This window comes from Hordeum vulgare, chromosome 1H, assembly GCF_904849725.1.
Source record: "Hordeum vulgare subsp. vulgare chromosome 1H, MorexV3_pseudomolecules_assembly, whole genome shotgun sequence".
NCBI classification, from domain to species: Eukaryota; Viridiplantae; Streptophyta; class Magnoliopsida; order Poales; family Poaceae; genus Hordeum; species Hordeum vulgare.
In genome coordinates, this window is record NC_058518.1 from 334,328,273 (window position 1) to 334,354,059 (window position 25,787).

At 45.6% G+C, this 25,787-nt stretch overlaps 1 protein-coding gene across 1 annotated transcript; it reads left to right on the plus strand.

The window, feature by feature from the left end:
* Window positions 1–20,784: 20,784 nt before the first annotated feature.
* Window positions 20,785–21,876, plus strand: LOC123399020 (cyclin-F2-2-like). The gene has a single exon (XM_045093456.1). It carries the CDS (start codon window positions 20,785–20,787, stop codon window positions 21,874–21,876), a length of 1,092 nt encoding a protein of 363 aa, XP_044949391.1.
* Window positions 21,877–25,787: the final 3,911 nt, after the last annotated feature.

Here is a 25,787-nt window from a genome sequence, read left to right on the forward strand (position 1 = left end):
TTAACGCAAGCACCAAATAACGATTATTTAGGTTTAACACTAATCCCGATGGTAGAGGGAGCGTGCGACGTTTGATCATATCAACCTTGGAAACACTTCCAACACGTATCGTCACCTCGCCTTTAACTAGTCTCCGTTTATGTCGTAGCTTTCATTTCGTGTTACTAATCACTTAGCAACCGAACCAGTATCCAATACCCTCATGCTACTAGGAGTACTAGTAAAGTACACATCAACATCACGTATATCAAATATACTTCTTTCGACTTTTGCCAGCCTTCTTATCTACCAAGTATCTAGAGTTGCTCCGCCTCAGTGACTGTTCCCCTCATTACAGAAGCACTTAGTCTCGGGTTTGGGTTTAATCTTGGGTCTCTTCATTAGTGCAGCAACTGTTTTGCCGTTTCATGAAGTATCCCTTCTAGCCCTTGCCTTTCTTGAAACTTAGTGGTTTTACAAACCATCAACTATTGATGCTCCTTCTTGATTTCTACTTTCGCAGTGTCAAACATCGCGAATCGCTCAAGGATCATTGTATCTATCCTTGATATGTTATAGTTCATCACCAAGCTCTCACAGCTTGGTGGCAGTGACTTTGGAGAACCATCACTATCTCATCTGGAAGATTAACTCCCACATGATTCAAGTGATTGCCGTACTCAGACAATCTGAGCACACGCTCAACGATTGAGCTTTTCTCCTTTACTTTGTGGACAAAGAATCTTGTCGGAGGTCTCGTACCTCTTAACAAGGGCACAAGCATGAAATCACAATTTCATCTCTTTAGAACACTTATGTTCCGTGACGTTTCAAAACGTTTTTGGCGCCTTGCTTCTAAGCCATTAAGTATTTTGCACTGAACTATCGTGTAGTCATCAGAAACGTGTATGTCGGATGTTCGTAGCATCCACAGACGACGCTCGAGGTGCAGCACACCGAGTGGTGCATTAAGGACATAAGCCTTCTGCGTAGCAACGAGGACAATCCTCGGTTTTACAGACTTAGTCTGCAAAGTTTGCAATTATCAACTTTCAACTAAATTTTCTCTAGGAACATATAAAAACAGTAGAGCTATAGCACAAGCTACATCGTAATTCGCAAAGACCATTAGACTATGTTCATGAAAATTTAGTTCAATTAATCATATTACTTAAGAACTCCCACTCAAAAAGTACATCTCTCTAGTCATTTGAGTGGTACATGATCCAAATCCACTATCTCAAGTCCGATCATCACGTGAGTCGAGAATAGTTTCAGTGGTAAGCATCTCTATGCTAATCATATCAACTATATGATTCATGCTCGACCTTTCAGTCTCATGTGTTCTGAGGCCATGTCTGCACATGCTAGGCTCGTCAAGCTTAACCCGAGTGTTCCGCGTGTGCAACTGTTTTGCACCCGTTGTATGTGAACGTTGAGTCTATCACACCCGATCATCAAGTGGTGTCTCGAAACGACGAACTGTAGCAACGGTGCACAGTCGGGGAGAACACAATTTCGTCTTGAAATTTTAGTGAGAGATCACCTCATAATGCTACCGTCGTTCTAAGCAAAATAAGGTGCATAAAAGGATTAACATCACATGCAATTCATAAGTGACATGATATGGCCATCATCACGTGCTTCTTGATCTCCATCACCAAAGCACCGGCACGATCTTCTTGTCACCGGCATCACACCATGATCTCCATCATCATGATCTCCATCAACGTGTCGCCATCGGGGTTGTCGTGCTACTCATGCTATTACTACTAAAGCTACATCCTAGCAAAATAGTAAACGCATCTGCAAGCACAAACGTTAGTTATAAAGACAACCCTATGGCTCCTGCCGGTTGCCGTACCATCGACGTGCAAGTCGATATTAACTATTACAACATGATCATCTCATACATCCAATATATCACATCACATCGTTGGCCATATCACATCACAAGCATACCCTGCAAAAACAAGTTAGACGTCCTCTAATTTTGTTGTTGCATGTTTTACGTGGTGAGCATGGGTATCTAGTAGGATCGCATCTTACTTACGCAAACACCACAACTGAGATATATGAATTGCTATTTAACCTCATCCAAGGACCTCCTCGGTCAAATCCGATTCAACTAAAGTTGGAGAAACCGACACTCGCCGGTCATCTTTGAGCAACGGAGTTACTCGTAGCGATGAAACCAGTCTCTCGTAAGTGTACGAGTAATGTCGGTCCGAGCCGCTTCGATCCAACAATACTGCGGAATTAAGAAAAGACTAAGGAGGGCAGAAAAACGCACATCACCGCCCACAAAAACGTTTGTGTTCTACTCGAGAATACATCTACGCATGAACCTAGCTCATGATGCCACTGTTGGGGAACGTCGCATGGGAAACAAAAAAATTCCTACGCGCACGAAGACCTATCATGGTGATGTCCATCTACGAGAGGGGATGTGTGATCTACGTACCATTGTAGACCGTATAGCAGAAGCGTTAGTGAACGCGGTTGATGTAGTGGAACGTCCTCACGTCCCTCGATCCGCCCCGCAAACCGTCCCGCGATCATTCCCACGATCTAGTGCCGAACGGACGACACCTCCGCGTTCAGCACACGTACAGCTCGACGATGATCTCGGCCTTCTTGATCCAGCAAGAGAGACGGAGAGGTAGAAGAGTTCTCCAGCAGCGTGACGGCGCTCCGGAGGTTGGTGATGATCTTGTCTCAGCAGGGCTCCGCCGAGCTCCGCAGAAACGCGATCTAGAGGTAAAACCGTGGAGATATGTGGTCGGGCTGCCGTGGCAAAGTTGTCTCAAATCAGCCCTAAAACCCCACTATATATAGGAGGAGGAGGGGAGAGACCTGCCTTGGGGTCCAAGGACTCCCAAGGGGGTCGGCCGAGCCAAGGGGGAAGGTCTCCCCCTCCCAAACCGAATTCTACTTGGTTTGAAAGGTGGAGTCCTTCTTCCCTTTCCCACCTCCTTCTTTTTTTTCCTTTCCTCTTTGATTTTCTTTCCTATGCGCATAGGCCTCTCTTGGGCTGTCTCACCAGCCCACTAAGGGCTGGTGCGGCACCCCAAACACCTATGGGCTTCTCCGGGGTGGGTGCCCCCCCCCCCCCGGTGAACTCCCGGAACCCATTCGTCATTACCGGTACATTCCCGGTAACTCCGAAAACCTTCCGGTAATCAAATGAGGTCATCCTATATATCAATCTTCGTTTCCAGACCATTCCGGAAACCCTCGTGACGTCCGTGATCTCATCCGGGACTCCGAACAACATTCGGTAACCAACCATATAACTCAAATACGCATAAAACAACGTCGAACCTTAAGTGTGCAGACCTTGTGGGTTCGAGAACTATGTAGACATGACCCGAGAGACTCCTCGGTCAATATCCAATAGCGGGACCAGGATGCCCATATTGGATCCTACATATTCTACGAAGATCTTATCGTTTGAACCTCAGTGCCAAGGATTCATATAATCCCGTATGTCATTCCCTTTGTCCTTCGGTATGTTACTTGCCCGAGATTCGATCGTCAGTATCCGTATACCTATTTCAATCTCGTTTACCGGCAAGTCTCTTTACTCGTTCCGTAATACAAGATCCCGTAACTTACACTAAGTCACATTGCTTGCAAGGCTTGTGTGTGATGTTGTATTACCGAGTGGGCCCCGAGATACCTCTCCGTCACACGGAGTGACAAATCCCAATCTTGATCCATACTAACTCAAGGAACACCTTCGGAGATACCTGTAGAGCATCTTTATAGTCACCCAGTTACGTTGCGACGTTTGATACACACACAGCATTCCTCCGGTGTCCGTGAGTTATATGATCTCATGGTCATAGGAACAAATACTTGACACGCAGAAAACAGTAGCAACAAAATGACACGATCAACATGCTACGTCTATTAGTTTGGGTCTAGTCCATCACATGATTCTCCTAATGATGTGATCCCGTTATCAAGTGACAACACTTGCCTATGGCCAGGAAACCTTGACCATCTTTGATCAACGAGCTAGTCAACTAGAGGCTTACTAGGGACAGTGTTTTGTCTATGTATCCACACAAGTATTGTGTTTCCAATCAATACAATTATAGCATGGATAATAAACGATTATCATGAACTAAGAAATATAATAATAACTAATTTATTATTGCCTCTAGGGCATATTTCCAACACATATAACTTGAATTGAATCCACCGGAGAGACAACAAGAATGAATAAAGATGAACTCAAAACTCCCGAGAATCTTCACCAAGAATCACCGGAAACAACACAGAAGATAAGATAGCGGAAGCGACACTGAAAAGAAAGCCACTAGGATGATAATTGAATCACTAAAGAAAAGGGCGGGAGGGCGGGGAAACCAAACAAAACTTGGGGCAGATGAGATGAACTCCGGAAAGAAATGAGAGTTTGATCTTGCAAAATTGGAGAGGATTCAATTCACTTGAAGAGAAGCACATCGGATGAAAAAGAATTGGCATGATGACTCCGATTGAAAAGAGTTGAAAAGGCAACTTGATTGAGCAAAAGAATTTGCATTCCCATGCAAATATGAGAACACCTCTTGGAAAAGATATGAAATCACCATTGACATCGAAGCAACTTGAATTACCTTACTCAACAAAACAAATGATGCGGCTTATGAAACAAGCCAGAACAAATTCATGACAGAGATTTCGCTCGATATTTTCATGGATAGGATCGCACGGGCTCTATCCTATAGTAGCCATCATGTACAAGGCAGTGCACACGACATGCAAAGCATCCCCGAGTCATAGCAAGCTACAAGGACTCTTTAAGACATAATGAGAACCGCTGTAAGACGACCGTGAACAAACGAATCCACTAGATGTCAAACCCCAACCTCACATCATGCATCTGTTGGAAGATTATCCTATAAGCAACTACTTGAATTCCCACCTAAGAACTCCCGAAATTTTCTGGTCACGCAATCAGGTCCACGGATACATGGAGTAAAATTCATCACTCAACTCCTAGCAATAATACTAACCCGTCCAATGTATCATATCCGTCAACACATAACCAGAGATCTCGGAAACTCATATATCTCATACCCTCGTAATCACAACGATACCAAGTATGGCGGTACCCCTGAACTCTCTGCACCAGTACTAGGGATGCCGGGCTTATCTCGCCACTACTAGTATTGAAGCAAGTTTGAACATCCTCCGTCCTAAGATACTAAGAAATCTGAATGATAACGATGTGCTCAAGAATCCCCTGGAGCTCAACTCCTCGGAATAAAATCAACACAACAGGAGGCACCAAGTCAGAACTCCGTCACATCGACATCATATAGATTCTCAAAATATCCGTGTGATCCTATATTTTTTGAGTGAGAAGAGGAGTAGAATTAAAATTATTACGTCAAGATTCCTCACGAGAGCATAGAAGAGGAGAAAAAAGAATCCTACTCTCCGATATATAACTAGACTCAAAGCAGTTTTTCACTAGACTTAACTCGGCCAAGTTCGATCATTCAAGGGGGCTCCTAGGTCGGTACTTCTCTAATACCAACTTTTAATGCCCAAGATGCGGTCCTATCCTTATTTTGGTGCGAGGGCCTCCACATGCATAGAAACAAATCTTATCGTTTCGTAAGAATGGATATCGTTACAAGTACATGTACTGAAAAGATGAGTATAAGGAGTTGGCTTACACTCGCCACAAGCAACATCAATGTCATATCAATACATCAATATACAGACATCATGAAGAAGAGCAGGGTCCGACTACAGACAAAAACAAATGATAAAAGAACGATGTCCATCCTTGCTATCCCAGGCTGCCGGCCTAGAACCCAGCCTTGATCTATGAAGAAGAAGAAGACGAAACTCCAAATAACAGAATCAACGCACTCATGTCAAAGTAACTCTTTACCTATACCTACAACTGGTGTTGTAGTAATCTCTGAGCCACACGGGACTCAACAATCTCATTTCCAAAGGTATCAAGACTAGCAAAGCTTAATGGGTGAGGTATGGTTAATTGGTGAGGCTGTAGCAAGCGACTAACTATTTATTTGAGGTGGCTAACTTACGAGTACAAGAATAAAAGAAGGGGATGATCTACGCATAGCGGATGTGAACTACTGATGATCAAATGAATGATCCTGAACACCTACTTACGTCAGACATAACCCCACCGTGTCCTTGATCGAAGAAGGAGCTCATGAAAGAGAAAATCACGGTTACACACTTAGTTGGCAAGTTTTAATTAAGTTTACTTCACATTATCTACAACCGGATGTTAAACAAAGTTTTTAAGTTGCCACATAACCGCGGGCATGGGTTTCCGAAAGATTTAACCCTGCAGGGGTGCTCCAACTAGTCCATCACAAACTACCACACGTTGCATAGAAACCCTCTACCACGAATCTCATGATCTCCTTGGATCCCTTAGTGGAAAACCTCAACTCTGAGATAGCCCAAAGCATCACTGGAATCCCGATGCACAAGACGCTCGAGAAAGGTAAAACAAGTCCAGCAAGGCTGCTCTGTGTGTCGTTGATCCCGATAGGAGCCGCGTATCTTGTTCTCAGGACACGATGGATAAGCACAACGTATGGTGGCCTGATAGAAATCTCCTGAGTTGCCCGGGGTTGGCCCCGCAAACGGCTCTAGTCTGGACCAGCACCAACAGCACTGCCCCCGTGTATTATGTTGAATTACTCCCGAGGTTCATGACGCCCTATGTTTTCAGTATTAATAGAATTATTATGTTTGGCAAATATAGTACCAATGTTGGGCCTTGCCAGAGGAGTTTTATCCCAAGACAAAAGTCAAGGGGGTCCCATAACAACCCCAAGCATGTTAGGAGCGCTCATTTATGGAACATAACATCGGTAGCCGAAATGAAGGGCGACAAAGGTGGAACAAAACACAAGGCTAGAAGGCCAAGCCTTCCACTTTTTACCAAGTATATAGGTGCATTAAATTAATTAGCAATAATATGGTGATATAACAAGGAACCCATGTTTTCACATGGAAGCAACTGCACCTTCAACTAGCAACGCTAACAAAAGGCTGAGCAAGCGGTAACATAGCCAAACAGTGGTTTGTTGGGTTGTGGAAAGGTTAAAGGTTTTCATAGAAATGTTGGGAGGCTGACATTTAAGTGGTAGGCAACGAGACATATCGAAAGAAACGAGACAACTAGCATGGAAATGATAGTAATGGTATCTATAGAAATGATCATCTATCCCGAGATCCCGCTTGGAAGAAGAACGACTCCGTGAAGCAGACGAACAGACATAGTCGAACGGATCCTCACACACCAAAGCGGATCGGAACTCTGTCGAGAAGAAGCAACCAGAAGAAGAATCAACACACGATAACACCACAACACATGCATGATATTACGCACACCCTAATATGATGCATGATCGGTTCAATTATGCAAGGCACGACATGACAATTCACAACAATCAAACACTATGCATTAAGTCAAGCTCAATATTGCATATTGACGGAACTCCACATTTAATTATTTACTTCACTTTCGTTTATTTACACGCAATATTAAATTTTGTTAAACATGGCAAGGGGTGAAGCGTAATTAAACTATCTATCTAGGCATTTTAAATGAGGTCGGAAACGACTTATAGCATCTCCGAACTGACCCCATGAATTAACTTTGAAATCTGTCTAGATGTGTCCTAAACGTATTTTAAGCTTGTTAAATGGCCAAACAAAGTGGTTCACGTGATTCTACTCATCGTTCTAGTCCATTCACATATATGGCACATCTCCCACGGAGCTACGATTAATTAACTACAGACTAAACCATTTCTAACATGTTGTCACACAAACCAATGCAAAGAGCATGACTAACAGTTTTAAATATGCATGAGAGTTGGAAAATATTAATCTACGCAGAGTTCTACACGTTTTATATATCTACAGGTTTTCGATCCGACTCCTGGTTTAAAAATTACGGACGTTTGGAAATCATGCATGTTTCTGAAATTAATAAATTCGCCGGAATTAATAAAAATCCTACGACCGAATCTGCCCTATTGGGCCTAGCATGGCATGGGAGCACATTAACTAAGAAGCGCTCAGGCACTGGATAGGAGCGGAAGCTCACCTCGGCCATGGCCAGATCTGAAGCTGGAGTGGGCTGAAGGCTGGGGAGGTGGGACGGTCGGAGGATTGGCACGCGAGGCGTGGCTGGGCCGGCGTGGAGCTAGGCCGTCCTGGCCATGGCGCAGCTGGGCTGAGCTGGTCCTGGGGGCGCCCAGCGGCCCATGCAGGCACGAGCGAGAAACTCACTCCCTCTCGATCCCGCTCGGGACGAGGAAGGAAGTGGCGACGCGACTTTCGGCTGTCGGCTCCGGCGAAGGCGAGGCGCAAGGGGCGGCAGGCCGGCGGGGAAGGCACTCGGGCGGTTGGGGCCCAGGTTGGGCAGGAGGTGACTTCCCACGGTGACGGCGTTCCATGACGGCGGCGCGGCGGACCGGGGCGGATGCAACGGGGATGGCTGCGCACGGTGCTCCGACGAGCGCAGCAGGCAGCAGTAGTCGGCGGTGGCGACGAATGAGCGCACGACGGGAAGTCACCGGCGAGGCGGAGCACGACGGCAGGACGAGCGAGGTGGAGCAGGGAGGCTAGGCTACGAGGCGACCGACTCCATGCATGACTCGTGAGCTTGGGCGCTGCGGTTGCCTCGGGCCTAGATGGGCTTCTCAGGGCCGGATCTGGGCTTGGTAGGGCCCGACGACTCGAGGAGGAAGACAGTGCGCTGGCTGCTGATTGGAGGATGCGGAAAACAAGGCTAGTTCTAGGCTTTGCCTTATTAGGTAGTATATAGGCATGGATGCTAGGGGAGCTGATTTTCATCCGATTTCAACCGCGTGATCGAGTTCGGACGGTCCCGGTCATGGGGATGGCTAAGTGGGCTTAGTGTCTGTGTAGAATAGGCTAGGTGGGGAAGAGAGGGTGGTTGTGGCCCAACACAATATTTTTAAACACCAAAAAACGTCCGCCGATAAACCGATGACGCTGCCGCTACGGTCGACCGTTCGGATATCAAACGGACTCCGATTGTGACGCAATTTGGCACGCGGCCTACCCATACTAAAACAAGACCGCGCACCAAGTTTCAACCCAATTCGGGAATATTTTACACACACTTTTAAAACAAGGTTTTAATGATGTCGCGGGGGCGTGCGTGTGTGGTTGGTCTCAAAACGGTCAACGACGAACATGGGGAGAACCGGCAACTAATAACGATGCAAGTTTTGAAAACTGGCGGCAACGGAGTGCCGATGCAATGCATACGATGCGAATGATGTGATGATGAATGCGACAGACAATCTAATCGCACGACGGCAAGTAATAAGAGGGGAATCTTCTGGAGCGTCGATCTCGGGCTGTTACACATGAGTGGGCCTATTTTTTATGGACGTGATGCCTATATGCACATTATCATTTCCATGAATATCGCATAACTATCTGCTTTTCTGTCAATTGCCACACAGTAATTTGTTTACCCACCGTATGTTATTTTTCCATGGGAGATGCCATTAGGGAAAGCTATGCCCCCGAGTCTATTCACAAATATTGATTAAACCTTGAATGCATTGATGTTATTTACTTGTTTTTATTTTATCTTGCTATCTACAATTATATACACACCTCACTTGCTTGCAAATAACAAGACAAGAGGATTGAAAACCCTCTTTCTCGTGTTGGGTGCAAGTTGTTTGTTCTTTTGTGTGCAGTCGTTGAAGACGGTTGTGATTGATATTCCTATTGGTTCGATAAACCTTGGTTTCATAACTGAGGGAAATACTTACCCACTTGGTTCTGAAATAAACCGTTCCTCTTGACGGAAAACCCAATGCAGATCACGATCGTCATTGGTGATGTAGGAATCGAGATGGACTCTCCCGAAGACTTGGCGTACAATCCAAGGCGACATAGTGATCAACATATTCCTTTCTTATTGTAACAGACTTTCTGTAACCCTAGCATCCCTAGTACCTATATAAGCCACGGGTCCATAGTTCGTAGGACACATTAAGCTCATTACGATTAGGGTTTTAGACCACAATAGTCGATTTCAAGGTAGATTAACGTTGTACTTCGTACTACTTCATCAATACAACAAGAGCAAGACATAGGGTTTTACCTTTATTAAGAGGGCCCGAACCTGGGTAAACACCGTCTCCTTCGTCCCTTGTTACCCATCGACCAAAGATCCATAGTTCGGCCCCCTTACTTGAGATCTATCGGTTTTGACACCAACACCACTCGGTAATACAACATCACAAGAATCTTGCAAGCAATGTGACTAAGGAGTTAGTCACGTGATCTTGTATTATGGAACGAGTAAAGAGACTTGCCGGTAATGAGATTGAACTAGGTACGGAGATACTAACGGTCGTATCTTGGGCAAGTAACATACCGTTGGACAAAGGGAGCATCATACGAGATTGATTGAATCCTTGGCATCGTGGTTCAACCAATAAATATCTTTGTAGAATATGTAGGAACCAATATGGGCATCTAGGTCCCGCTATTGGTTATTGATCATAGAGTTGTCTCGGTCATGTCTTCATAGTTCTCGAACCCACACGGTCCGCACGCTTAACGTTCGATGACATATAGTATTGTTGAGTTATGTATGTTGGTAACCGAAGGTTGTTTGAAGTCCCAAATGAGATCCTGTACATGACGAGGAGCTTCAGAATGGTTTGGAGGTAAAGATTCATATATGGGAAGTTGGTATTCGATTTCCGAAAAGGTTCCAAAATTCACCAATTTTATGATGGAGATGGCGGAAGTGTTTCGGGGGTCCACCTGCCCCGAAGAGCCCCATGGTCTGAGAGAGAGGCGCACCAGCCCTTGGTGGGCTGGACGCCCACCTCACCAAAGTCCCATGCGGCCAAAGGGCTAGGGCAAACCCAAGGGTGGGCGCCACCCCTTGCATTGGGTGGCAAGGCACCCACCCTTGACTGCCGCCCCACCTAGGGGAAACCCTAGGCCACCCCTCCTCTTATATATATGAAGGGAGAGGGAGGTAGCCAACACACCAAACCTTGGCAGCACCCTCCCGCTCTCGCTAGATGGTTTCCTTCTCCCGTCGTGTCTGCGGTTGCGCTTGGCGAAGCCCTACTGAGATTGCACCACCACCGCCGTCACCACGTCGTTGTGCCGCCGGAGAACTCATCTACTACTTCGCCTTTGCTCGTTGGATCGAGGAGGTGGAGATGTTGTCGAGCCATACCTGCGCTGAACATGGAGGTGTCGTCCGTTTGGTGCTAGATCGGGACTGTGACAGCCCGAGACCGACGTTCCACAAGATTCCCCTTTTATTCTGTTCTCGTCGTGTGGTTCGTTTGTCTGTCACATTCATCATCACATCATGCGCATCATCTGCATTGCATCAGCACTTCGTTGCCACCAGTTTTCAAAACATGCATCTGTTATTAGTTTCCAGTTCTCTCCGTTCTCGTCATTGCCCGTTTTGAGCCCGACCACACTCGCACGCGCCCGCGGCATCGTTAAATCTATTTTTTAAAAGTGCATATAAAATATTCTATGATTGGGTTGAAACTTGGCATGCGGTCTTATTTAGAAATAGGTAGGCCACCTGCCAATTTTTGTCGCAATCGGAGTCCGTTTGGTACCCGAACGGTCATCCGTAGCGGCACCGTATTCGGTTCATCGTCGGACGTTTTTTGGTGTTTTAAATCACGTTGCCGGGTGCCCACTTACCTCTCATCTTCGCCTAAGCCTACTCTACACAGCCCACCTAGCCACTTTCTGCATCCGTGGCCATCCGATCACGATCCCGTGGTCGAAAACGGAGCCGGATTCGGATAACCCTAGCCCCATTTTCTATATATATACCACTATGTGAGCTAACCCAACTCCTCGAAATCCATGCCACCCCGAAACCCTAGCGCAGCCTCCACCTCCCACCTCTCTCTCCTCAGCCGTCAGGGCCCGCCAGGCCAGCAGTAGGCCCGCCCCAGGCCCGGATCCGCAGCCCCGTGCGAGCTCCTCGAGATGGCCGCCGGATCCCGCATGCCTCACTGCCGTGCGCCGCCGCACGTTGCTGCCTCCCCCTCACCGTGCCGCCCTCGCGCCACCTCGCATCCCCCGCCGCCGGCTACCCAAGCTCGCTGCCGGTTGCGCCGCGCTCTCCCTAGGTCGCCCCGAGCCGCCCTGCTCCGTCGCCGAGCCTCCCCGCCGCTGCCCTCGGGTCCGACGAGATCCGAGGCCGCCGCCGCTCGGATCCGTCAGCCGCCGCGCTCGCCTAGGCAGATTCGAGCGACGCCAGAGCGCCGCCAACCTCCAAGTCCCGCCGGCGCTGCCAGAGCTGGTGCTCCTCGGGGGCACGGGAGGAGGACGACGCGCCCGCCAGGCGCCTCCCTGTGGGCCGCGCGCCCCACGACCCAGCAGCCAGGCGAGGCCCAGCGCGCACACGACCCAGCTCCATCGCCATTCGGCCCAGCTCGCCTCCTCTCGACCTAGGCCAGGCCGAGCGGGGTAAGCCCATCTATCCCCCACCCTCGGCGTAATTTAGAAATATTGCGCTGCCCTGTTGGCCCAGTTTCGGCCCGATTAGAATTTAGGATTTTCGTGCGATTTAATAATTTCAGAAAATTAGGATACTTTCAAACGCCCGTAGATAATTAACCATGCGTCGGATCGCGATGATTTAAATATGTAACTCGTGTAAAATTTCGTGTAGATTATGACTTTATAACTTTCATGCATGTTTGAACTGGTTTGAACCGCCATATGCCTAGATTTGCGTGATGTCCTTATAGGGAATTATTCCGTAGCTATTTTTTTGCGCGTGTCCGATTTGTTCAAAATCTCATAGATAAAATGTTCACGATGTTCGTGACACTTTGCCATGTATTTTAGAGTAGTTGTTTGCATTTTCTGCATGTAGGTTCCGTTGCTTGTTTGTATGTCGTGTTTAGGACATATTCTCGCATATACGTGTGGCGCTATTTTATTTTTTGAACCCCACATATTATATATGTTTTCGGGGTAGAAAAATCCATAGAATTTAACTGTGCATTTAGTTTTGTCTTTCAATTAAGTTAGCGTGCAAGATATTTTGCCATGTTGCCCTCTTGTTTATTTTGTGGGATTTATTCCGTGCGTGATATGCATGAGTTGTGAACTAGAGATATGCCCTTGGATATGTATGTTATCCCCTGGTAATTTTGGTTGCAATAGAAATCCATGTTTAGGTGTTGTTTGCTTGTTCTCAACATGCTAGAAAATAGTGCTGTTTTGGAGATGCCGAAATATTTCTAAGTCTGAGATCTGTAATATTTTGTTGTTGTCTTGCCATGAGTTTTGCTAGTGACCTACATCTCCTTTGGGGTTGGTCCAATGGAGTTAGTTGTAGTCCTTCAGATTCTCTAGCATCCTGTAAATTTTCATGCCATTTGGTGCCCTCTAGCATATAGTTTTGCTGCTGTCAATATGCCTTCAGATAGAAAGCTGCATTATCAAAACTGATAATTTCACCAAGTCTGAAACTGTGTGTGAGATGCCATTTTGTGAGTTCTTTTCCTAGTGATCCATGCTGCCATGCTAGATGTTATTAGTAGGGTGTTGAAGGGCATCTTGCCCTCTATTGTCTCATGCCTTGGTTGAGCATTTTAGATTTATGTAGCTTGTTGTTTTGGGGTGTAGAAAATGTCATGTTGCTGTTTTGGGCAGATTGTAGCTATTTCTTGTGTAGCTTGTAGTTGTTGAACCGTTGCTTCGTTTTGATTGTGTCCTACATGAAACTTGTTTATAATCTTGTGTAGGTTCATAATATCTTGTTTTTTGTATGTTTTGGGATGTTGTGGCTGCCATTTGCATACATATTGCATTCATGGCATCATATCTTGCGGTGATCATATCTTTTGAGCCGTAGCTCCGTTGGAGATGTTCTCTATGTGCAAATTGATTGGAACGACGCGTAGAATCACGTGAAACTATTTATTTTTCTGTTTAACAAATATTAAAACATGTTAGTTCAGATCTGGACAGAATTATAAATTAACATACGAGGTCATCTCGGAGATGCTATATGTCGTTTCCGACCTCATTTAAAATGCCTAGATAAGTAGCTTAATTATGCTTCACATCTTGCCATGTTTAACCAACATTTAGTATTGCCGTGTACCTAATCGGGATAGAAATAAATAATTCGTATGTGGAGTTTCGTCAATATGCAACTCGTTGCATATTGAAATTCACTTAATGTGTAGTATTTGATTGCTGTGAATTGAGATGCCATGTCTTGCATATATTCAGCTGATCATGCATCATATGTGGACTGCATCTTGTCGTGCATGTGTCGTGGTTAATATCGTGTGTTGATTCTTGTTTCCGGTTTGCTTCATCTCGATAGAGTTCCGCAAGCGTGTCGTAATGTGAGGACCCGTTCGACTACGTCAGTTCGTCTGCTTCATGGAGTCATTCTTCTTCCAAGCGGGATCTCAGGCAAGATGACAATTTCCCTAGATACCATTACTATCATTGCCATGCTAGTTGTTTTGTTTCTATCATTATGTCTCGCTGCCTACCACCTGTTAAATATCAGTCTCTCAACAATTCCATGAAAACCTTCAACCTTCTACAACCTAGCAAACCACTGATTGGCTATGTTACCGCTTGCTTATCCATATGTTAGCGTTGCTAGTTGCAGGTGCAGTTACTTCCATGTGATAGCATGGGTTCCTTGTTATATCACCATATTATTGTTAAATAATTAATGCACCTATATACTTGGTAAAAGGCGGAAGGCTCGGTCTTTCTAGCCTGGTGTTTTGTTCCACCTTTGCCCCCTTAGTTTCGGCTACCAGCGTTATGTTCCATAAATGAGCGCTCCTAACATGCTTGGGGTTTTTATGGGGACCCCTAGATTCTCGTTTAGGGATAAAGCTCATCTGGCAAGGCCCAACATTGGTACTATATTTGCCCAACATAATAATTCTGTTAATACTGAAAAACATTGGGCGTCATGAACCCGAGGAGTAATTCAACATAATACAGGGAGGACCATTGCTGATGGTTTTGGTCCAAAACAAGGCACTATGCGGGGCCAACCCAGGACAACTTGGGTGATTCCTATCAGGCCACCGTACGCGTGCTTATCCGTCGTGTCCTGAGAACGAGATACGCGGCTCCTATCAGGATCGTCGACACGCCGGGCAGCCTTGCTGGACTTGTTTTACCTTTCTCGAGCGTCTTGTGCGAGGGATTCCGAGGATGCTTTGGGTTAACTTGAGGTTGAGGTTTTCCAGTAGGGATCCGAGGAGATCACGGGTTTCCCTGATCAAGGTCATTCCGTCGCAGCGTGTGGTAGTTTGTGATGGACTAGTTGGAGCATCCTTGCAGGGTTAAATCTTTCGAAAAGTCGTGCCCGCGGTTATGTGGCAACGTGGAAACTTTGTTTAACATCCGGTTCTAGATAACTTGAAGTAAGCTTAATTCAAAGATGCCAACTGAGTGCGTAACCGTGACTGTCTTTTTCGTGAGTTCCTTCTCCGATTGAGGACATGGTGGGGTTATGTTTGACGTAAGTAGGTGTTCAGGATCATTTATCTGATCATTATTAGTTCACATCCGACTATGCATAGATCACCCCCTCTTATTCTTGTACTCGTAAGTTAGCCACCTCATGTAAATGCTTAGTCCCTTGCTGCAGCCTCACCACATAACCATACCTCACCCATTAAGCTTTGCTAGTCTTGATACCTTTGGAAATAAGATTGTTGAGTCCCCTATGGCTCACAGATTACTATAACACCAGTTGCAGTTAGAGGTAAAGGGTCACTTGACATGAGTGCGTTGATTGTTCATTTGGGAGTTTCTTCTTCTTCTTCATCTATCTAGGATGGGTTCCAGGCCGGCAGCCTGGGATAGCAAGGATGGACGTCGTTCTTTTCTCGTTTGTTTTCGTCCGTAGTCGGACCCTGCTCTTCTTTGTGATATTTATGTATTGTACTGATGTGACTCTGATGTAGCTTGTGGCGAGCGTAAGACAATTCCATATACTCTTCTCTTCAGTACATGTACTTGTAACGATATCCATGCTTGCGAAACGACGAGATGCGCTTCTATCCCTATCGAGGCCCCCGCGCCAAAATAAGGATAGGACCGCATCTTGGGCGTCACAGGGACGGATCGTGACTGGATCATGAAGACCTTCAACTACATCAACCACGTTTATTAACACTTCCTCTTAGCAATCAACAAGGGTATGGAGATGCACCCCCTATCATACCTATACATCTCCATAGATAAATCTTGGGTGCGCGCAGGATTCTTTTTTTGTTTCTCATGCAACGTTCCCCAACACACGGGTCTGCAACCCATGTGTTGTTTCAGAAATGCTTTCTGCAATAAAGCGCTTGTTCCGGGGCTCTGTGGTGGTCAGATCCAGCAGCGAGGAGGCAGAGCACCATGCGGCTGGGACAAAGGCGACGGTTGGGTGGTCGACGACGGCTAGGCAACTACGACAGACCAGCCGCGCTAGTGATGGCGATGCGATTTGAGGTTGCCGACGGCTACACAAGCAGCAGGTGTGCATCCTTTCCCCGCTAGATCCACAGATTTCCCACCATTCATGTAGCCGGGCGAAGTTAAGGGAGGGATGCGGTGGGGGGGTGCCCCTGCCGCCAATGGCTGGTGCCTGCTGGGCAGTTGTGGCTTTGCTGACCTACTGTGTGTCGTCTCCAACCATCATCGGCCACCTCCGTGTTGCAATTGCAATGCCGAAGTTGCAAGCGACCACGGCGAACAATAGTTGTGCTCCTACGACATGAATCGGTAACATGTGACGACGTTTTTGCACACCATCATTATTGCTGTTTTTTTCAACATTACGCGTGTTACAATTTTTTCGTACAAGATCACTTATGTTGCAAAAAATAAATAACAAACAATTCTGTAACATTACCTATGTTGCAAAAGTTTTGCTGCAACATCACCTATGTTGCAAAAAAGCGAAGCCTAAAAATATTTCTGCAACATGACATATGTTACAAATGTTTTCCGCAACACAACTTCTGTTACAAATATTTCTACAATAATAACCGTGTTGCAAATATTTCCGCAACATCACCTATGATCTTTGTTGCCGAAAATATTCTATAACAAACTCTGTTGTAAATAAAATTCTATACATCTTTGTGTAACATGATCTTTGTTGCAGAAAATATTCTATAATAAACTTTGTTGCAAAAAAATCTACAAACGTTTCTGCAACATGTTCCGTGTTGCAGAAAATTCTACAACAAACAAGCCTCTTGTTGTCAACGGAACGAGCGCACAACACTACATTTTTTGCGAGAGGGCAGGGGCAAAGTTTTTATTTCTATAATAGAGATCTTGTTGAAACATAGGCATTGTTTAAGAAAAAGAACAGTTCGACGGAAGCTCAACAAAGCTCGTGTTGCAAAGCACCGAGCGCAAGACAAACTTTGTTGCAAAGGTTGATGCACGTTCATTGAAAAAAGATCAAACGGTTAACGACAGATGTTTCTAAACATCATTCGACGGAAGCATAGCTGCCCCATAACATAAAAATGTATGTTGTCTCGTATTGAGATGGTTCTAAATTTGCATTGGTATAATTTTTCTAGATCACGACACAGATAGACGTTTGGAGAAGGACGCACAGGTTCATTCCCCCAAGCGATTTTTTTGCCATTTACTCCCTCCGTTCCTAAATATAAGTCTTTTAAGAGATTTTATTAGATGACTACATACGAAGCAAAATGAATGAATCTACACTCTAAAGTATGTCTATATACATCCGTATGTAGTCCTCTAATAGAATCTCTAGAAAGACTTATATTTAGGAACGGAAGGAGTAGTTGCTTGTTTGTCACGTTGGGTTCAGTGTAGCAGGAAACAGAAATGCAGCGTGTTTGAGCTGTGCTCGGATTCGAAATGGAGACGTGTCGTTGCATTGCGTCGAGGGGGAAACTCTCGCTCTCCCTCCATCCCTGCTAGTACCGCATACGAGTCGGACACGAAAGAAATGGAATGCACTGGAACTTCCGCAGTCGCGCTCGGCGTTCGCGGCCGCCACGGGTCCAACCTCGCCGACGTGCTCCGCTACCACGTCCTCCTCGAGTTCCTCTCCCCCGTCGACCTCTGCCGCCTCCCGGCCTTTAGGAAGCTGGTCACCCCGTTGTTCCAGTTTCTGAAACAAGTGCCCAGTTTCTGAAGCAACGATCTAGTTTCAGGAAACGGTTCGCGATTAGACGTTGTTCAAGTTTGTGAAACAACTGCCCAGTTTCTGAAACAATGGTCCAGTTTCAGAAAACGGTTATTAGGTCCTGGCGAGATCCAACGCACGAGCGACCGACGGATGGATCGTGCGGATCGGTCGGTGAAAGGTAAGACTTTCCCTTATTATAGTATAGAAAAATTAATTTGTTAGGGGGTCTAGCCCCGCCTTGTCCCCTTAGAATCGTCCCTTCTGAATTTGCATCCAATTTGCATTGGTACAACTAGGAAAAGGGCCCGTGCGTTGCAACGGAAGAAAAGAATAACACACGTTCTTAATTTTTCAAAAGAAAAAGGTTTATAATCTGACTATTTGTAGCTACGTCTCCAACAAAGATCATCTTATACTATAAAAATGCAGTTCAAGATCCATGGATTTTTTAAACACGGCTTGCATGTTGATTTAATACGTACAAAGAAACGGGTAAGTGATCCTCAATTTTTATCTCCAATCCTAATTTTGCTGAGATGTTCATCCACAATCCGGATCAATACCGGTATGAAAGAAAGAGAGATAATGCATTATTGATTAGGATTGCATCCAAGATAGTACTTTTTTTAATGGTTAACGGGTAAAATAACATCATATTCATATTCTACATAGTTTTCTAATTAAATTTCATATATAAAATGTTAAATTTGAAGTTACAATTTAGAAGATATGAGTGTTTTTAAAAACATTTGATATGTATTGCGGGTTTAATGTCAACAACATGAGGGGGTTTTCTATGAGCCAGCCACTACACGCCGCACTTGTTATTGTGTAACACAATGGGATTTTTAAAACTCTAGCAACTAATCTCGTCGATCACAAACTACTCCCAACCCCTAGGCATATAAACACTTCTCAAGAACTAAGTAAAACCTAAACCTAAAAGACTTAACCGCTCAAATTCTAAAGCTATTTAGATAAATCTTATGGAGAACTACTAAAATAAACCACATGACAGTATGAAAATAATAATCATTATTAACACAATTTCAAACAATATGAAAATCAATATTAAACCACTGGTGCATAAACCTCATATCAACAGTTTAGTGTCCATCGCTTTCGCAAAATGAATCTCTTTTTGCCTGGTTTTTATTTTTTATTATCTTATGTTTTTATGTTTTCTTTTCGGTTTCACATTTTCTCTTAGTTTTTCTATTTACTTTTTTATTTATTTCTTTTTCATTTTCCTAAATTCTTCCAAATTTTTGAATAATGAAAATTTGTCTGATCCATAATTCATTTTTGAAATAACGAACATTATTAGAAATCGTAAACATTTTTTTAATTCATTTTTTTACAATGTCCGAATTTTCTGAATAACAAACATTGTATGATTTCATGAACAATTTTTTAGAACTCACAACTTTTAAAATTTGGATTTTTGAGAAATTATGAAATAATTTAAAGATAGGAAAAATAAAAAATTTAATGAGAATTAAAGACATAAAAATAAAGATAAAAACATGGACCGGCCATTAAACGTACTGGAAAGGAGAATGTGCATTCTAGTTGTAATAAAAAGAAAAAGGAGAGACTGAAAAAAAGCTACATGATCCAAGGATCGAACCCGGGTCTGCTCTCAAGCAGCATGCAGCTTCACCCACAACGCTACGCATGCCTTTGTAACAATTTCTTGTTCAAAGTTATAAGAACGAAACCTCACGGCGATTTTGACAGGAGAGAAAATCTGAATAATTTTCTTAACTTGTGGATGACATGATGGGTAATTTAGGACAACTTTAGGGGTAAAAATTATGAAGTACGGCAGAAGCAATATCTGCTTTATTATTAGGAAAAGATTTTTGTGGAACACGACACGGATAGACGGTTGGAGAAGGACTCACGGGTTCGTTCCCCAAGCGATTTTTTGCCATTTACTCCCTCCGTACCTAAATATAAGTCTTTTAAGATATTTTATTAGGTGTCTACATACAAAGCAAAATGAATGAATCTATACTCTAAAGTATGTCTATATACATCTGTATGTAGTTCATTAGTTGAACCTCTAGAAAGACTTATACTCCCTCCGTTCCTAAATATAAGTAGTTTTAGATATTTCACTAGAAGACTATATACGGATGTATATAGACATATTTTACAATGTAGATTCACTCATTTTGCTTCGTATGTAGTCCACTAGTACAATCTCTAAAAAGATCTATATTTAGGAACGGAGGGAGTATTTAGGAACGGAGGGAGTAGTTGCTTGTTTGATCACGTTGGGTTCGGTGTAGCAGGAAACAGAAATGCAGCGTGTTTGAGCTGTGCGCGGATTCGGAATGGAGACGCGTCGTTGCGTTGCGTCGAGGGGGAAACTCTCGCTCACCCTCCATCCCTGCTAGTACCGCATACGAGTCGGACACGGAAGAAATGGAATGCACTGGAACCTATATATACGCATAGCGCATAGCGTTTCAGAGGCCATTCCCCTCCCTCCTCCCACACCACGAACACTACCCAGCGCACAATCAACAATCCATCTTCCCCTCCCTACTCTCGGCGAGATGATGCAGCACGCCGTGGATCCCTACGCCTACGCGGACGCTTTTGCTCGATCTCCGCCTCCCTGCTTCTTCGGCATCGGATCCTGCTCTCGGGCCGCCGACAGGCTTGCTCGTCGACCTCTGCCTCCCGGCTTCTTCGGCGTCGGATCCTGTACTGCTCGCCCGGCTGCCGATGTGCCAGCTCGTCGACTTCCGCCTCCCGCCGGTTTCTTCGGCGCCTGCCGTCCCAGGTTTCTCCCGCCAGCGCCGTGCAAGATGCCCATGCCACCAAAGTTCTCAAAGCCCGCGGCGCCTGCACCAGCAGCAACGCCGGTTTCCCGCGTGGCCGCCGCCTCCACAAAGCCTCAACGGCTGTGCCCTGACTACGAAGACGACATCGACTACAACCTCCGGCTGAGAGAGAAGAAGGCCGAGGAGCGGCCGCTACCGGACTACCTGAAGAAGGTGCAGCAGGATCGGGTGAGCGAGTCAGAGCGCGCCACCCTCGTCGGATGGATGGACAAGTTCGTCCGAGACCATGATCTCGCCGACGGCACGCTCCACCACGCCGTCGCCTACGTCGACCGGGTCCTGTCGGTGCGAGCCTTGACGACCGGCAGCGGCTACGAGCTGCGCCTCCTGGGCGCCGCGGCCATCTTTGTCGCCGCCAAGTACGAGGACCAGAAAGCCGTGTGGAAGCTGAACGCCGACGCGATCGCCAAGTACGGCGAGTTCGCCACGTGCAAGGAGGTGCTCGACATGGAGCGCGAGATGGTGGAGGCGCTCGGGTACCAGCTCGGCGGCCCCACGGCGCACACCTTCCTCGGCCACTTCATGAGGTACGCCGAGGGGCAGGACAAGACCAAGATCCTTCCCTTGGCGACTCGCCTCGTCGATCAGTCTCTGCTCGACTACGCTTGCGTCCGCATCTTGCCGTCCGTCGTGGCGGCCTCCGCGATCTTCCTCGCGAGGTGGGCTCTGAATCCAGTCGGCGACCCGGCGAGGAACATGGAGCTGACGGAGCTGACGGGGTACAACTGCTCCGACTTGACAGCCTGCGTGCTTGTTATGTTCGTTTTCTCGCGGCCGCTCATCTGTAACCCTCGTTCTTGATCATGCATCGAGGAGACGCAGCAAGACAGAGCAGTTTTGTAGTAAAATATTAAGTGTTTTATACACTTGTGGAACTTCCTTGTATTGTTCATTCATGTATACGAGTACCTACATGAAATTAAAGCATGTACGTATCATCTGAGTTTTGTTACATATTAAGTGTATAATCTTGTGAACTTCCTTGTAATGTTCATGTATACGAGTATGAAATTAATGCATGTATCGTCTAAGTTTTGTCATGTATGCGTGAACTGGTGATGAACACTATACTTTTGATTGCCGTTTCTTTTTTCGCTTTAGCTATATTTCAGTCAGCAGAATTTTTTTGTGCTAGTTGATTTTTTGAGCCACTGATCTCTGCATGAAGATCCACGCTCCTTGTTTTTTCACTGTCGTGTGTCTCTTTGGCTGAATTTTTTACCGGCCACTGTTTTGGGTCAATCGATTTCTTATTGTTTTGGAATGTTAGTCGATTTCTTATGGGACGGTTACCCGTCTACCGGCCGATCCGTCACCTTGATGGTCGTTGATTTACACCTCAGCAGTTGTCCGATCGATCGATCTCCTGCCATATGCCCTGTTTGTCCCTTCCCCACTTATTAATTTTTGAAACAACGACCGTGTTGCAGAAACAACTGTTTTGACTGTTGCAAATGCGCGATAATTAATTTCTAAAACAACAATCGCGTTCCAGAAACAACTGCTTTGGGTGTTGCAATCGTGCAACCGAGCAGCACCTTTCACCACTGCAACAAAGTTTGGACTCGTTACACAAATCTTTGCGACACATGTCTTGTAGCAGAAAACTTTTGCAACGAAGGTCTTGTTACAATTTTTCTTGCAACAGAGGTATTGTTGCAGTTTTTTTTCTGCAACAGAGGTATGTTACAAAAAGGCATGCCTAAATTGTCGTCGCTGAGCATCATTGTATGCAGCACCGTTGTTTCAGAAAACCACAACAAGATCCTTGTTGCAAGAAATCAACTGGTCGATAGGGCCATGGATAAAGCTCAAAGCTCGGGTCGCCCCTTCATGTCGTGGTCCCTGCATCACCACGAAGAGCTCCCGGGGGCCAACAACGGGAACGTAGAGGCCGTGCGCTGCTGAAGACACAATCAGGCCGTGTGGATCTCGGGTGCGAGAGTCGACGACGACCAACGATTCCAATCTAGATACAGGGAGGGAGATGTAGGCAACCCTATGTCGCAGGGGGACCGGCTGCCAAGTATGAGCGGCGGTGACGGTCGGCTGTTTGTGCCGATCCGCATCAGGGGAGGAGAGATGTGAGAGGAAGAGGAGACTCGCGGGGAAGAAGATGTAGTTCGAGAGTAGTTTCAGGAAACAGAAAAGATGAAGATGTGTGTGGGCCGACAGAACACATGTTGCATAGAGAAGTTGGCAGACGCGGCGTGACTTTTCAACCGGTTGATGGTGAGCGTTTTCCATTTCTCATTGGCTGCAACACATTTGGTGTTTCCTTATGTTGCCTCCCCCCATCAGTCGTCTAATCACACCATCAGTTGTGTGAAAACTTTGTTAACAAAAAAAAACGAATCTTCTTTACTACTAATCAGCACAACCTCTTCGCCAACTGCAAGCCCGCCCTTTTTAGTACTAGGGTTTTCCCTAGTAGTGTATACTTAGTGAAAGGACGTGGATGTCGCCTAGAGGGGGGTGAATAGGCGCTTTAAAATAATTACGGTTTAAGCTTGAACAAATGCAGAATAAAACTAACGTTTAATTTGTCAAGCACAAAACCTACAACAACTAGGCTCACCTATGTGCACCAACAACTTATGCTAAGCAAGATAAACAACTAAGTGATAGCAAGATATATGACAATAAACAATATGGCTATCACAAAGTAAAGTGCATAAGTAAAGGGTTCGGGTAAGAGATAACCGAGGCACGCGGAGACGATGATGTATCCCGAAGTTCACACCCTTGCGGATGCTAATCTTTGTTGGAGCGGTGTGGAGGCACAATGCTCCCCAAGAAGCCACTAAGACCACCGTAATCTCCTCACGCTCTCGCACAATGCAAGATGTCGTGATTCCACTAAGCGACCCTTGAGGGCGGTCACCGAACCCGTACAAATGGCAAACCTTGGGGGTGGTCACCGATACCCGTAAAAATTGCTCGGGGCAATCTCCACAACCTAATTGGAGACCCTGACGCTTGCCCCGAGCTTTACACCACAATGATTGAGCTCCGAGACACCACCAAGCTTCTAGGATGCCAAAGCATTCACGAAGAACAATATCTAGGGTACTAAGTACCAAAGGTAATAAGCTTCTCAAACTTCACTTCCACGTATCATCGTGGAGAACTCAAACGATGCAACTAATGCAATGACAAGGGCACACGGAGTGCCCAAGTCCTTCTCTCCCAAATCCCACCAAAGCAACTAATGCTAGGGAGGAAAATGAGAGGAAGAATGAAGAAGAACACGAAGAACTCCAAGAACTAGACCCAAGGGGTTCCCCTCACTTAGAGGAGAAAGTGATTGGTGGAAATGTGGATCTAGATCTCCTCTCTCTTTTCCCTCAAGAACTAGCAAGAATCATTGGAGGGATTGAGAGTAAGCAAGCTCGAAGAAGGTCAACAATGGGGGAAGAACACGAGCTAAAGAGATAAGGTTCAATGGGGAAGAAGAGCCCCTTTTATAGGTGGGGGAAAATCCAACCGTTAGGCCTCACAGCCCGCACAGAGCGGTACTACCGCTCATGGAGTGGTACTACCGCTCGGTAGGTTCATCAACCATGCTGAGCCAAAAAGTATGCAAAAAAACAGCCCGACGGAGCGGTAGTAAAAAATTACTACCGCTCCGGGGGCGGTACTACCGCTACATGAGCGGTACTACCGCTGGCACCAGGAGCGGTACTACCACTGGATACTGAAACTGCTGTAGCTTTCGCATACGGACTCCGAATTCAACGAAACCAAGTTTGTTGGAAAGATAACGACATGGGCTAACACAATCTTGATAGAAATATCAATAATAAGCAAGTGAGAAAAGTCCCATAAGAAAATGGTGAGAACCCTTCTTCGAATAAGACCGGTAAAAACTCCCAACATCGAGAACATCATAGAAGATGCATATGGACTCCGTTTTCGATGAACTCGAGCTTGTCATCAAGATGAACATAATCTCTAAAACTCACAAACAGAAACACCAAACAAGAACCAAGAAGTACGATGCAAGGATGCAAATGGTTTGAGCTCTCAACGAACGATACGATCAAGCTACTCCCTTGAGAGCCCCCCTTGACAGTACGACAATCTATCCTAAAACAGAAAACCTATCAAGGGAAAACCTATACCTTGCACCTCGTCCTCTTGAACTAGATGACGATGATCTTGGCTTCCTCAAGATGGACCACCTTTCTTGATTGCGTTGGCTTGATGAAGACTAGTTGATTGCTCCCCCATACACACTATGGGTGAGCCGCTCTTCAGCATATCTTCACAAGTCCATTGCCACCACAATGGACGGCAAGCATCAAGCATGATATATTCGTGCTGATCCACTTGAACTTGCACACCGCAATCTTGATGACGATCACCACTTGACGTCATCCTTCATGGGTTGTATGAGATCTTCCTTTTGACGCAAGCCTATGGAAGCACACCTAACCCCCACATAGAACTCTCACAAAGACCATGGGTTAGTACACAAACACGTAATGGACAATGATTACCATACCATGGGATCACTTGATCCCTCTCGATACATCTTGTATGCTTTGTGTGTTGATCATCTTGATTTACTCTTTGTCTGAGATCTTGATCAACCTTGTGTCTCTATGACCATTCTTTGGATAATACCTTGAATACCATCTTGGTCATCATATAAACTCCTTAAACCCAAAAGATGGACTTCAAGAAGTGCCTATGGACAAATCCTATAA